Source organism: Mastomys coucha, unplaced genomic scaffold, assembly GCF_008632895.1.
Source record: "Mastomys coucha isolate ucsf_1 unplaced genomic scaffold, UCSF_Mcou_1 pScaffold21, whole genome shotgun sequence".
NCBI lineage: Eukaryota > Metazoa > Chordata > Mammalia > Rodentia > Muridae > Mastomys > Mastomys coucha.
Genome location: NW_022196904.1, coordinates 72,689,482 through 72,701,542, shown reverse-complemented (window position 1 = coordinate 72,701,542; position 12,061 = coordinate 72,689,482). Strand labels below are relative to the sequence as shown.

Below are 12,061 nucleotides of genomic sequence, written 5' to 3'. Positions count from 1 at the left end.
ATCCTCCTGGACAGATGCCCAAGTCGGTGGGAGAAGTGCACCGACCAGGCTCAACAACAAGTATTTAAATTTGAAAAGCTAAAGCTAAAAACAGTTTCAGGTGATGCTGGAATCCAGAAAGCAGCCATGGCAGCAGGTAAGGAAGTTGAAAACTAAATAGCATTGTTACTGAAAGGCCAATCCATAAGAGAAGTCATTTTAGGGACAGTCAAAGCTATCTTGGAGAACTGGGAGCAAGCAAAACAAAAAACAAAACAAACAAAAAACCTTAGTCTAAGTACTACCATTTTGTTTTCAGAAACTAAATTCAAGGTCTCAGGCACCAAGTAGGCTGGGGACTTCACTACAGCTGGACGGCCTCTGTTGTAAACAGTTGTCTGAGTTCAGACATCTCAGGGACAACTTAAAAGGAGACAATTGTCTTGAGTCCAGCAATCTCAAGGACAACTTCTTCATCTTGATGTCTGGGTCAAAGAAGTTCATGTAACCAAGCCTAGGAATGAACAACTATCCCACTATTCCAAATGTTTTCTTAATTGTCTGTTAATTTGGTAAAGAATACAGAAAGTGCTGTTATCTAAACCAAGGTGCAAACGTTGTAAAGATATACAACTAATTGCCTATTATGCCAACTACAAGCGCTGACCCACTCCCTCCTTTGTCCCCTTATGACTCTGTCTAGGAGAACGAATAAAGAACCTTGAAGCCAGGTGCCCTGGAGATGGCCCAGTCTATACTCCCTAGCTTAACCCATAATGTGAGCTCCCCCCTTGCTTTGTATTCCTACCTTTTACAAATAAAATATAGCTTCTCCTCAGGGACAAAGTTTACATCTTGAAATGGCTGCCTCCCTGAATGATCCAAAAATAAAGCTTTTGTTTTAAAGCTTCTGTCTCTGGAGTGAGTTTTCTTGGCTTCCTTCCTGGACCCACCAGGAGAAGTCACATGTAAAAGAAAATCAGGAGTCAGGTGTCAAAATCACCTGGGAGCCTAATCAGGAGTTCATAGTACTCAAAAGGAGCAACTGAATGGCAGGAGCCTTGAAGGATTTAAAATAGGACAGAACTAGCACTGGAGTAAGACTCTGGGTAAGATGGTAACCCCATGTCCTAATTCAGACATAAGAAACACGAAAGAAACGTAAGGAAAAAAGTGTGGTCAGAACGAGGAAGAGGGAACATCATTAGTGATGCTGAGGGTGTGCTGATGTTTGCCTTGGAAAGTCTGCAGAGGAAGTTTTGGTAAAGAAGAAATAAGAGGAGGTTCAGGTGTTAGAATCACAAAGGAATATGGAAAAGCCACCAAGAGAGGCCAGACCATGTGGCTCACATCTTGGGCAATGACCAAGGACAACAGTGATGTGGGTAACACTGGCCACAAGATGTCCAGGAGTAATCCCAGTAAATCTGTGGTGGAAAGAAATGAAGCTTCAGGAAGAATTAGTCGGATCCTGGCCTAACTCCCAACAGGCTCCCAATCCAAGTGAACAGGCTGGGAATGTAATTACTTGGCCTGCTACTGTATTCTAGAAACTACTGTCCTTAATCTCTGAAGTCTAGCTTGCACATAAGTAAAAAAAGGATGACCATCTCAGAGGAATTCTGGGAGGGCTAAACAAAGCCATGCATGAGGCATCTAGTTTGGAATTCAACCACCAAGTTTTATCTTAAGCTTGGCATCAACTACATGCTTCACAAAATAGGAAGAAAGAAAGAAAGAAAGAAAGAAAGAAAGAAAGAAAGAAAGAAAGAAAGAAAGAAAGAAAGAAAGAAAGAAAGAAAGAAAGGAAAGGAAGGAAGGAAAGAAAGAAAGAAAGGAAGGAAGGAAGGAAGGAAGGAAAAGAAAGAAGAAAGAGAGAGAGAAAAAGAAAGATAGAAAGAGAGAGAGAGAGAGAGAGAGAGAGAGAGAGAGAGAGAGAGAGAGAGAGAGAGAGAAAGGAAGAAAAGACACTGTCATAAAAGGGGAAATTAAATCTGATATTTCAGTCAAAATGCACAAAAAGGGAATCCTTCCCTCCTAGACTAACAGACAGGCAGGAGGAAAGGAAAGCCTGTAGGCCTTGTGTCAATGGAGGTGAGTGGAGTGTCAGTTCCCTTGGCTCAGTCTCTGAAGAGTTAAAAGACAGAAGCCATCATGGCTGTGAATTCTGAACCTGCTCACCACACTTACCCAGAAAAAAAACAACCTGCACCTGGATCTTGTTGCAGAATGCTGCTGGGTCTCCCATTTCCCCAATCAAATTAAATCCTGGCACAAGTGGCTGCCACTGGGGTGAACCCCAAGTGTCCCATATAATCAAGTTGATACATGCTTACATCTACAATGAAAAACACTTATGAACTAAACTCTTCTCCAACTTATTCTGCAGAGAGTTTTAGACTTTTTTAAAAATTACCAAAAGTCTTAAAAATTCCCATATGTAATCAATCAATGCAGCTGAAATGGTACAGGCCTCTAGTCCATCAATCCTACCCAAACTGTCTCAGTCAGTGATGTAAATACCATTATCAGTCCAGAGCCAATAAAATCATAAGTAACAATGATATCTGACTAGTGTTGGAAGTCATGAACTGTGTGTGGAGAAGATAAGTTATATATTTACTTCATTGTATACACATAGGCACACATAAAATTCTGGCAGATTAAATATAAAAACTGAAAAAAAAAACAAAGTAAAGTTAAGTTATTTGTATTCTATTCTTGTGTTTTACTCAATAGCCTATAAGAAAACATACTATCTATTATTACAAAAAAGACAAACTTGTAAATTTATTTAAAATATTTTAAAAGACCGAGTAAAAAATGCAAATGTCTTGTAGTGGCAATATTTCCTCATATATTCAAACTGATTATAAAGTAGAAATGTCAGCAATATGCCTTTAGAGACTACTCAAAGATTAGTCCATGAATTTCAAACTGTTTAAAATTTGAATATAGATACTATATGTGCATTCTAAAAGATTTCAAGACACTGTGTCATCTGAGGATGTCAAAGAGCAGTGGTTCTCAGCCTGTAGGTCACAATCCATTTGGGGTCAAATGACCCTTTCACAGGGGTCGTCTAAGACAACTGGGAAACACAGATATCTACATTACAATTCCTAAGCATAGCAAAATTACAGTTATGGAAATAACAACAAAAACTGTTGTTACCACAACATGAAGACCTGTATTTAAAGGTCACAGCATTAGGAAAGTTGGGAACCACTTCTCTAAAGAGTTTGCAAATTCTTGAAATGACAAGATACATCAATGGTATCTTGGTATAAGGAACATGAGTGATGGGTAAGAAACAGAAATGTTCCACAACAGAATTCCAGTATTTACAACAAGTGCTGGCATAACTATGTACTAGACTTCATGTTCCACAGAAGAACTGGACCTCTGGAAGATGCAAGACATGGGATCACTCTGATGGCTTTCAATCATTTCTAGACTGTTCCAAGACTATTGTAAGCTTGTCCTTTTAAACTCAAATAAGATTTTCTATTTCAATCAAAGGAAAGAATGAAAAAATAACAAAACAGAACACATTTCGTAAAGCGTCAGGCCAATAGAAAGGAACCGACATTTCATAAACGTTTCTCAACTAAGAAGACAATCAGATGGGATGGAAAGAAGGTGATAAAAGCAACCTATGGAGCTTCTTTAACCTCCACGTAGGTTCCTCTTTAGGTTGTCTCACTCTGGGGAATCAGTTCTCAACTACAGAGAGGAAATGTAATCAGTTCTGAGAAAATGTCAGTCAACATTCCTAACCAATGTGATTGATTAGGAAAATTGATATTTATTGACTCCAATTCTTATTGGTATGACTACATGCCCAGCCAACTGAAAAAACACCAAACCACAGGTGCAACCTCTGCAAGAGACTTGAATAAAAAGAAAAGCTCAATCACATCTAAGGCCTACGTGTTCGGGAACACACACACACACACACACACACACACACACACACACACACAAACAAAGCAGTAAGCAACAAGAAATGAGGTAAAGGAACAGTAAATGTGGGGACAGGGAGTCAGACACAGGTAAGTATAAGGAGGACACTGGAAAAGTGGGGCAAACCTGTAACAACACACAGCATAAAAACAAAGATAAAAGAAAAAGACAACCAAGCCTAAACACAAGAGTAGAGTTCTAAAAGGAACATTCAAAAACTTGACCTGATGTGGTCAGACAATCTGCCTTAAATACACAGTCATCATGGTGATGCATGCCTGTACTCCCTACATTTGAGAAGCAGAGAACGCAGGAAGGAGGAGGATAAAGAGTTCAATTCTAGCCTCCACTAGACACTGAGTTTCCAGCCAGTATGGGTTATGAGACCCTGAAACTAACAAATAGAATGTCACTCAAATAAAAGTCTAATTTTTTTTTTCAAAAATTTTCATTAAAAGTACCTCTAGTTCTGTATGTATTTCAAAAAGACATCCCACCCTAACCCAAGCCTGAATCTCTGCTTCTCTACAACCTAGGAAGAAGCATGTACCTAGAACATTTTAATACCCAGCTTCCCAAAGCCAGAGTTTAAGAAAACACGATAGATCATTCAATCCCAGGGTCCTATAAGCCATTTTCTCACAGTCTCTACCAGAAAGACAGCAAGGATGGGAAATAGCTGAGTTTACAAGTAAATCTAAGTAAAGCAGCTCAGGGTAGTAAGGGTGAACAGAGACAAAGTTGGGGCACAACAACTAAAGCCAACACTAGAGGGTCTTGAAGTTAAAAGGACAGTGTGAAAATGGAAGGTGACAAGGTACAATCTCCTCAAGTCTATAAAATTGCATAGCAAGATCCCTGGGCCACAGAATGGGAAAGACCCTCAAATAAGAAGGGGAACATTTAAAAAAAAAAATAGAAGCATTACTTGAAATACTACATACTATAAACTGGTGTGCTTAGAGACAGCAATGAAAATGGCCACACACTACACAATGCCTCTCTTGGAGCCAGAGAGACTACACTGTGAAGGATGAACCACAGGTCACTCCATTAGGGAAATAACTCTTTATTATTTTCTTCAAAATATACATCTTTCATAAAGTTTTCTAATAGTACAAAAATAAATATTTAGAAAAGCACAAAAATAAATATTTTGAAAAGTACAAATTTCATCATAATCCAGCTTCTGGAGATATCTATTGTGGAAGTTTCAAATGCATCTTGCAGAAGCTTTTCTTATTTGCACACATGCACATTCATACCTCTCAGAAATACTTTGCTTTTCTGTCTCTTAACATATCATTTTCTATATAATTATAAACATATGACCTATATAATTATAATTCTATATATTTAAGCATTATATAATATTCCACAGCATGGATGTAACAATTCATTTAGTTACTTTCCTTTTAACATTTAAGTTTCTGCAATGTTTATACTAATACAAAGCTTTTTGTGAACATACATCTCATGGCATTTGACCATTTCTGTCAGAGTATTATGTGTTACTATCAGAATGACATCTGCATTTGTGGATGGCAAGATAGTACTGATCAGAGTAACAGGTAGTAGTGGTCAGAGCAACCCACAATTACATAACTAAGACTCCAAATCTCATATGCAGGCCATGGAGCAGAAGAAGGATCCAGCCAGGAAATGGAAGGCTAAGGACCAGTCAGAAAAGTCCTAGCTCCTGACTTTCCTTGTGAAGACATCCACACAATCACCTGCTGGAGGCAGGTAGCTCTGAACTGCCAGTTCTTCTGCCCTCAAGCCAGTCAGAAAGGTCCCCATCTGCATCCCAGCCTGGACAGCCTGACTCTGACAACAACAGACCATCTGGAGAGGCCAGAATGAGATGCATGGAACACAAAGCAAAGAAACCAAGGCATGCGATTAATTCAGAAAGAGAAGGGGCAGGGCATGAAAGATGACAACAAACAAACAAAACACAGATGGTTTACCTTCTGCATAATGTAGTGAAATGGCGCTGGATTTCATAGTGATTCCTCTGACCTGTTCATCTTCTCTGCTGTCCATGTACCTTAACTAGAAAAGCACAACATATGTATCTTTACTTTCCAGTGACTAAAATGCAACATTAAAATGGGCTTAGTTTGATTTTAACATATAAGCCATACAGCTCTCAGTCTTTTTAAGTGGTAAGGTGTCACAAACGCATCCACACACTGTATCCCCCGAGTGCTGCTCATCTACATCTTAGCCAGGAAGGAGTCAATAGTTCAAGGAAATCCACCAAGAGCTGGAGTTCTTTCTGTTCCTCATAATGCAGCCTTGTACTTGATGAGATCAAAAGAAACAGAGGGTCTTTAAGGGCATGAGACTTAACTCTTTTCCAAAGTAACAGATTTTAAATGTGCATGGGTTTTTTTCCTTTTTAAAAAAAATGAGATAGTAAAAAGTATCTATAATATCAAAACTCAGCAGGTGGCTTTCCCAAAGCTTTACTACTTACAGATAAAGTCCTACTTGGTACAACATCAATATTTCTCTCCATTATAAATTCTTAACTTTATGTAATCTCATCTCTTTCAATCAAAATCCTTGCGAATAATGTGCTAATACTGACTGCCGTGCTTTTTCATTCCACACGAATTCCTTGGTTTTCAGGAATACTTCCATTCCCACAGCTATTCTGAATACAAGCTTTAAGCCTTATATAATAGAAAATATATAGATGATAGATATATCAAGTCACATTTTGGTACTCAATATTAAGTTCCCAAGGTAACCATTTTGATGGATGTACCTATGAGTCACTCATTATATTAGATTCTCCTTCCTAAACCTTCCACATTTACTGATCCAGTCTACCAGTGGTGGACACACGCAAATTCATTCTTTTAAAGTAATGTGAGTAAGCTGATAGGAAATTTGGATTGAGACTGAAGAGATGGCTCAGTGGTTAAAAGCACTGTCTAGTTCAATTCCGAGCACCCATATGGTGGCTCACAATCATTCATTAACTCCAGTTTCAGGGAATCTGTGCTGTCTTCTGGTCTCTGCCAGCATTGCATGTATATCGTAAAAGACATGCTTACAGGCAAAAACATCCATATACATAAAGTTAAAATAAATAAATTAAAAAAAAAAGATTTTGGTATTGTATCTCTTGCACACTGAATCATTAAATTTATACATCTTCAATGCTACCAGATATTTCCACATTTTTTTCCTCCAAAGTATTTGGACTGATCCACACTCAATAGTGAAATACTGCCTTGGTTCTTCATCATCTATCTCACCAGTTTCTAAATCAGATGCAGTGTTTCATTTTTTACAGTTATACTTTCCCAACCTTTACCGTCCTGACTTAGTATTCTTCTTCCACTAGAATCCCATGGAAAGCCCATCTTTCTACTGGCTGCATTACAGGTTTGTTTTGGATAAGTGTTAAATAGTCTCTGATTATTACTTATCAATTAAGTGTTTGTTACATTCTTTTCCTAATTAGAAGCATTTTTTTTGTTACTTTTTCACTTTGTGGCATACCTGATAAAAATGTTATTTATTTTAATGGAGTTGAATTAATCAAACTTTATACAGTAGATTTTTACTTTCTCAAGATATCGTCTCTTATGGTCACAGAAGTAACATCTATTACAATTTTCTAAAAGTTTAAGCCTTTCATAAATTTTAACAAATGCAGGTGGTTAAGTACAGGTTGGCCCAGTATTAGTTTTTCAAAGATCCTTTACTGAAGTCATCTTTTCTCCTGAAAAGATTTCAGACCTGAAATGCCAGATCTACAATCAATCAAGCTCTCACATATGGATGTTTCTGGTTCATCAGCCAATATGATAGCCCAGCCAATTCCAATCCACCACATTAAAGGACATTCACAAACCATACCATCTTGTAAGAAAAAACCACATCCCGCTCTTGGGATTTTAAAATGACATATGGTATATCCAATTTAATTAGGAAAAAAAAACTTCAGAATTTTTCCCAATTTGCTAAAAATATAAATCAACATGAAACAACTAGCAAGTTTTTAAATATTGAGTCTGCCAAAACAGGAACACAGTATACCTTTCTTATTTAAGTTTTCTTTAAAATAATTTTAGCCTAATAATATGGAAGATTTATAAATCTTTTGTCTACTTATTTCTATGAATTTCTTTTCAATGACTTGTATAGTCTGAATCATGCTAAATTCTTTATTTATAGTTTAACAGTTTATTTATTAGTTTGGACCGTTTGGATCCCCTGGAACTGGAGTTACAGATGGTTATAAACCACCATGTGGGTGCTGGGACTTGAACCCAAGCCTTTGCAAGAGCAACATGTACTCTTAACCACAGAGCCACCTCAGCCCCTTAGTTTTTACTTTTCTTCAAAGTCATAGCATTTATTAGTCAACAAGCAGTTATTTCCTTTCCAAATTCACATTGTTTTTTGCCTTAGTTTTATAGCAATAACCTCCAAAGCACTGTTCACTGGAAGTTAAAATACAAACAGCACAAGGATACAATAACCAATCGTACATATTTTTGAATAGAAAAGTTAATATTTCATGATTAAATCCAATCTTTATTATAACTTTATAACAAACAAACAAACAAAAAACATTTAAGATTATCTTCTAAACCTACTTTGTGAAAGGGATCTATCACACACAGTAGTGTTAAATTTTATTGAATATTCTTTATATCTTTGAAATAACTTGTCCTTCAATCCATTAATATAATCATAGTTAAATCATTCTTAAATTCCTTGAGACATATTCAATTCAGTTAAAAGAACTATTGTTTTAAATAATACTAGTTTACAACAGTATGCTAGTAAAGATTTTTTTAAGATTTTATTTATATTTACTTTATGTAAGTGCTTTGCCTATATGCATGTCTTGTACACCACTTGTATAATATCTACAGACCAGAAGTGTGACCCACCATGCAGATGCTGGGAACAGAACCCAGAACCCAGGTTTTCACAAGAGCATCAAGTGCTCCTAACCACTGAGCTGTAACAGTTAACATTTTTATCCCAGTCAGAATATTGACATGAATTCTCCTCTCCCGGGAACCTTGGAAAGACTTCAACATCTACTCAAGACTTGGTGGGTATGTCCTGTGACTGACGGGTATGCCCTGTTGCTGCGTTTCTCTCCTCTATAGTTTTTACTGTCTCAGGTAGAAGTAAAATTATTTGTTCTTTTACTACTCTCCAGTTAAATTAGAACAGGTGTGTTTAATTAAATATTTAAGCCATCAGGGCTGTTCAGTGAAAGATTTTTCCCAACCAATTCAATTTCTTAAATGATCACAGTATTAAGTTTACTGGTATGAAGTTGATCATTAGATCCTAGTTTTTAAATCTCTATAGCATTTCTTGTTCCTATTATCATCTATTTCTCATTCTTGATCTATCTTGCTGATATTATCAGTTCTACTCATCCTTAAGTCATTCAGTTAAAGGTTCTACTTCATCTACTTCCTAAGTACAGTGAGCCACAGAAAATAGCATTAGCTGGTTAAGTACCAACTATGCCTCAACAATGGAAATTAAAAAGAAAAAGAAAAAAGTTTTTAGTCATAGCGATCACAAGTTGGTTACACTGTTGTAATTTTAATTAGCAAACTTTATAGTTTAAAACAATTTATCTCTAGAGAATATTTATTAAGTGTAGCAGTTCTTACAAACACCCCCCCAATGGCTTCTCTTATTATTTACATCTTCATTACTGTGTGGTATGCTGCATTCTTACAACTGATGAACACACAGTGATTGGATTTTAAAGTCCAGTTTATATTAGGGCGATATTTTAAGTATGCTATAAGTTCAAATTTGTTAACTGTCATCTTTGGCTTCACTAGTGTTTTCCATACCACATCTGTTTTCTACCTCCCCTAATTACAGTTTATTTCCTCTTACTTTGGTTGGTTGCTGTCATTCTGCCTTCTCAAGCTGGGGGAAAATGAGCACTTCATTACTAAGTCTAACCTGCTAGATGGCCTCAAATATCCAATCCTCTCTTCTAAGTCTCCAGCGCCAACTTTGTTGACTCAATTTTGTTACTATTCCTGATTAATTCTGTTGATTACATACTAGGTCCATTACAGAGAGAAATATCTCTTTATTTTGTTACTATGAAGAAAATTATTCTAAACTCTTTAAACTTACAGGTAATACACATACTCTTTCTCTAAAAACTTACATTTGTATTTGTGTGTGCGCGCATGTGCATGTGCGTGTATGGGCACACAAACCTATCATAGAGGTTAGAGGAGAATTTATAGGAGTGGTCTGCCTCACTGTCCCCCACCATGTAGATCCCAAGATCCAATGCAGAACATAAGGCCTCCCAGCAAGCACCTTTCCCTGCTAGGCCATCTCACTGGCCCCTAAAGTAGTATCTTCAACAGGATCCTCAAGCCTTCCTTTGGTTCTCATATTACTGAAGCTGATCTTCAAGATCTTAGGTAACTGACACATTCTGTTGGTCTCTAGGCAAAAGCTCAACTCAAACAAGTACAACATATAGAAACCAGTCTTGATTCTTCCCATTTCCATTATATAATGGCTTCTCTACCTTACCCTCACATCCACCCATGAAAACTTGCAATCATGTAACAGCTGACTTGCATTTATACAATATAGGATTAATACAATTGCAACAAAATGCAATATGGAAGTGAGCTTTTCTCAACATCTATTTTATATTAACTTAATGGGTTGTCAGTTCCTTCTACATGTTTACATCACTAAAGGACAAAGCAAATGGATTATAATGTTATAGACAGCTAATTAATACTCATCAAAATGCAACAAGCATTTACCAAATCCAACAACATACCTTGCCTGCCAGGCGGCTGGAGATGATTCCATTACTGGATATAAGACAATCAGCAAGGGTAGTTTTTCCTGTTAAAACAACAGTAATTACAATACGTTTGTTTAAAGGGGTTAGCATTCAATAATGCTGAATTATCTCCCTGTAGATCTTACCAATCTCACTTGAAAAGTTGTCAGATTAATTTTAAGCAAGAAATTACCTTAGGTTGAGGCAGACTTTACAGAGTAAAATATAGTAAAAGTTGTGCTGAGGCAAAACACTTTGAGATCAAAATACAAACAATCTCTTACAATGTTTGTATTAGTTACTATAATCTAGCTTTAAGAAATCAATCAAGGTTATTATAACTTACCAACCATTCTACACAATTAACCAAACTTACAAACTTAAGCTCTAAAAGCTCAGAAAGCAAAAGGACAGCAATAGTGTTTAGCTCAGAAAGGCATTCTGGGTAAATCATCACCAGGAAACTACAACATGTGGTTTCTGTCGCAGTTACCTATGTGTGACCCTGGCTGACATTTGCCAGTTTGTAATCCAGTTAAAAACTAGACCTGGAATCTATTGTACAATAAAAGAAAGTCTTTGCATAATCAGATACAAATTTATAGTTAGTTACCTTTATTAGAATACTGCCAAACTTAACACAATTTCAAGCATCATAAACAGGTACCCATGTTTAAAGAATGATATGGGCATAGTCAATTTCCACAGTTGGGTGGACCTAACAAATATTGGATTTTCCCTACAATACAGCTTTCTGTAGTCTGTAAATATATAATCTGTGGAATCTGTATAATAGTATAAACCACAGACTAATCAAGGGACCTCTCAAGATCTTAAATAATGTGTTAGTATATAATCCTAGAACATCACTTTCCTGCTGTGCAACAGCATAGAATTCATTGTAAGTACAAGTATGGCAAACATACATCCATTAGAATGTACCACAAAAGAGGAGCCTTTCATTATTAGGTAAGACTGAATCCCTTGGTCAACAATGTTTGATGTTTGATATATACATACACACTAGTCAATCTGCTATTTAATTCTCAAAGCAGAAAAAAAAATTAATAAAGAAAAGTAAAACCTTTGGCTAGATCTCATATCCTCCAAACATGTACACATAATCATAAACGCATAGACAGGCTAGTCACTTTATTTGTATATAAAACTCAGTGTTAGCTGGGTCTTCCTACAAGTGATCCACCCTCTCTCCTTCTCTTCAGAGCTCATGTTAAAGACAAGAGTCACCAAGCCTCTTTCCTACCTTTTTTTTTTTTTTTTTTT

At 36.6% G+C, this 12,061-nt stretch overlaps 1 protein-coding gene across 3 annotated transcripts in view; it reads right to left on the bottom strand.

The window, feature by feature from the left end:
* The window catches only part of Efl1 (elongation factor like GTPase 1), a 128,610-nt gene that overhangs the window by 114,141 nt on the left and 2,408 nt on the right, over positions 1–12,061 (bottom strand). For all 3 annotated transcript variants that reach the window (XM_031387206.1, XM_031387207.1, XM_031387208.1), the window contains exons 3-4: positions 10,772–10,839; positions 5,916–6,000 (exon numbers count right to left, since the gene is read on the bottom strand). In XM_031387206.1, the coding sequence (XP_031243066.1) occupies positions 5,916–6,000; positions 10,772–10,839 (153 nt within the window). The remainder of the gene's footprint in view (positions 1–5,915; positions 6,001–10,771; positions 10,840–12,061) is intronic.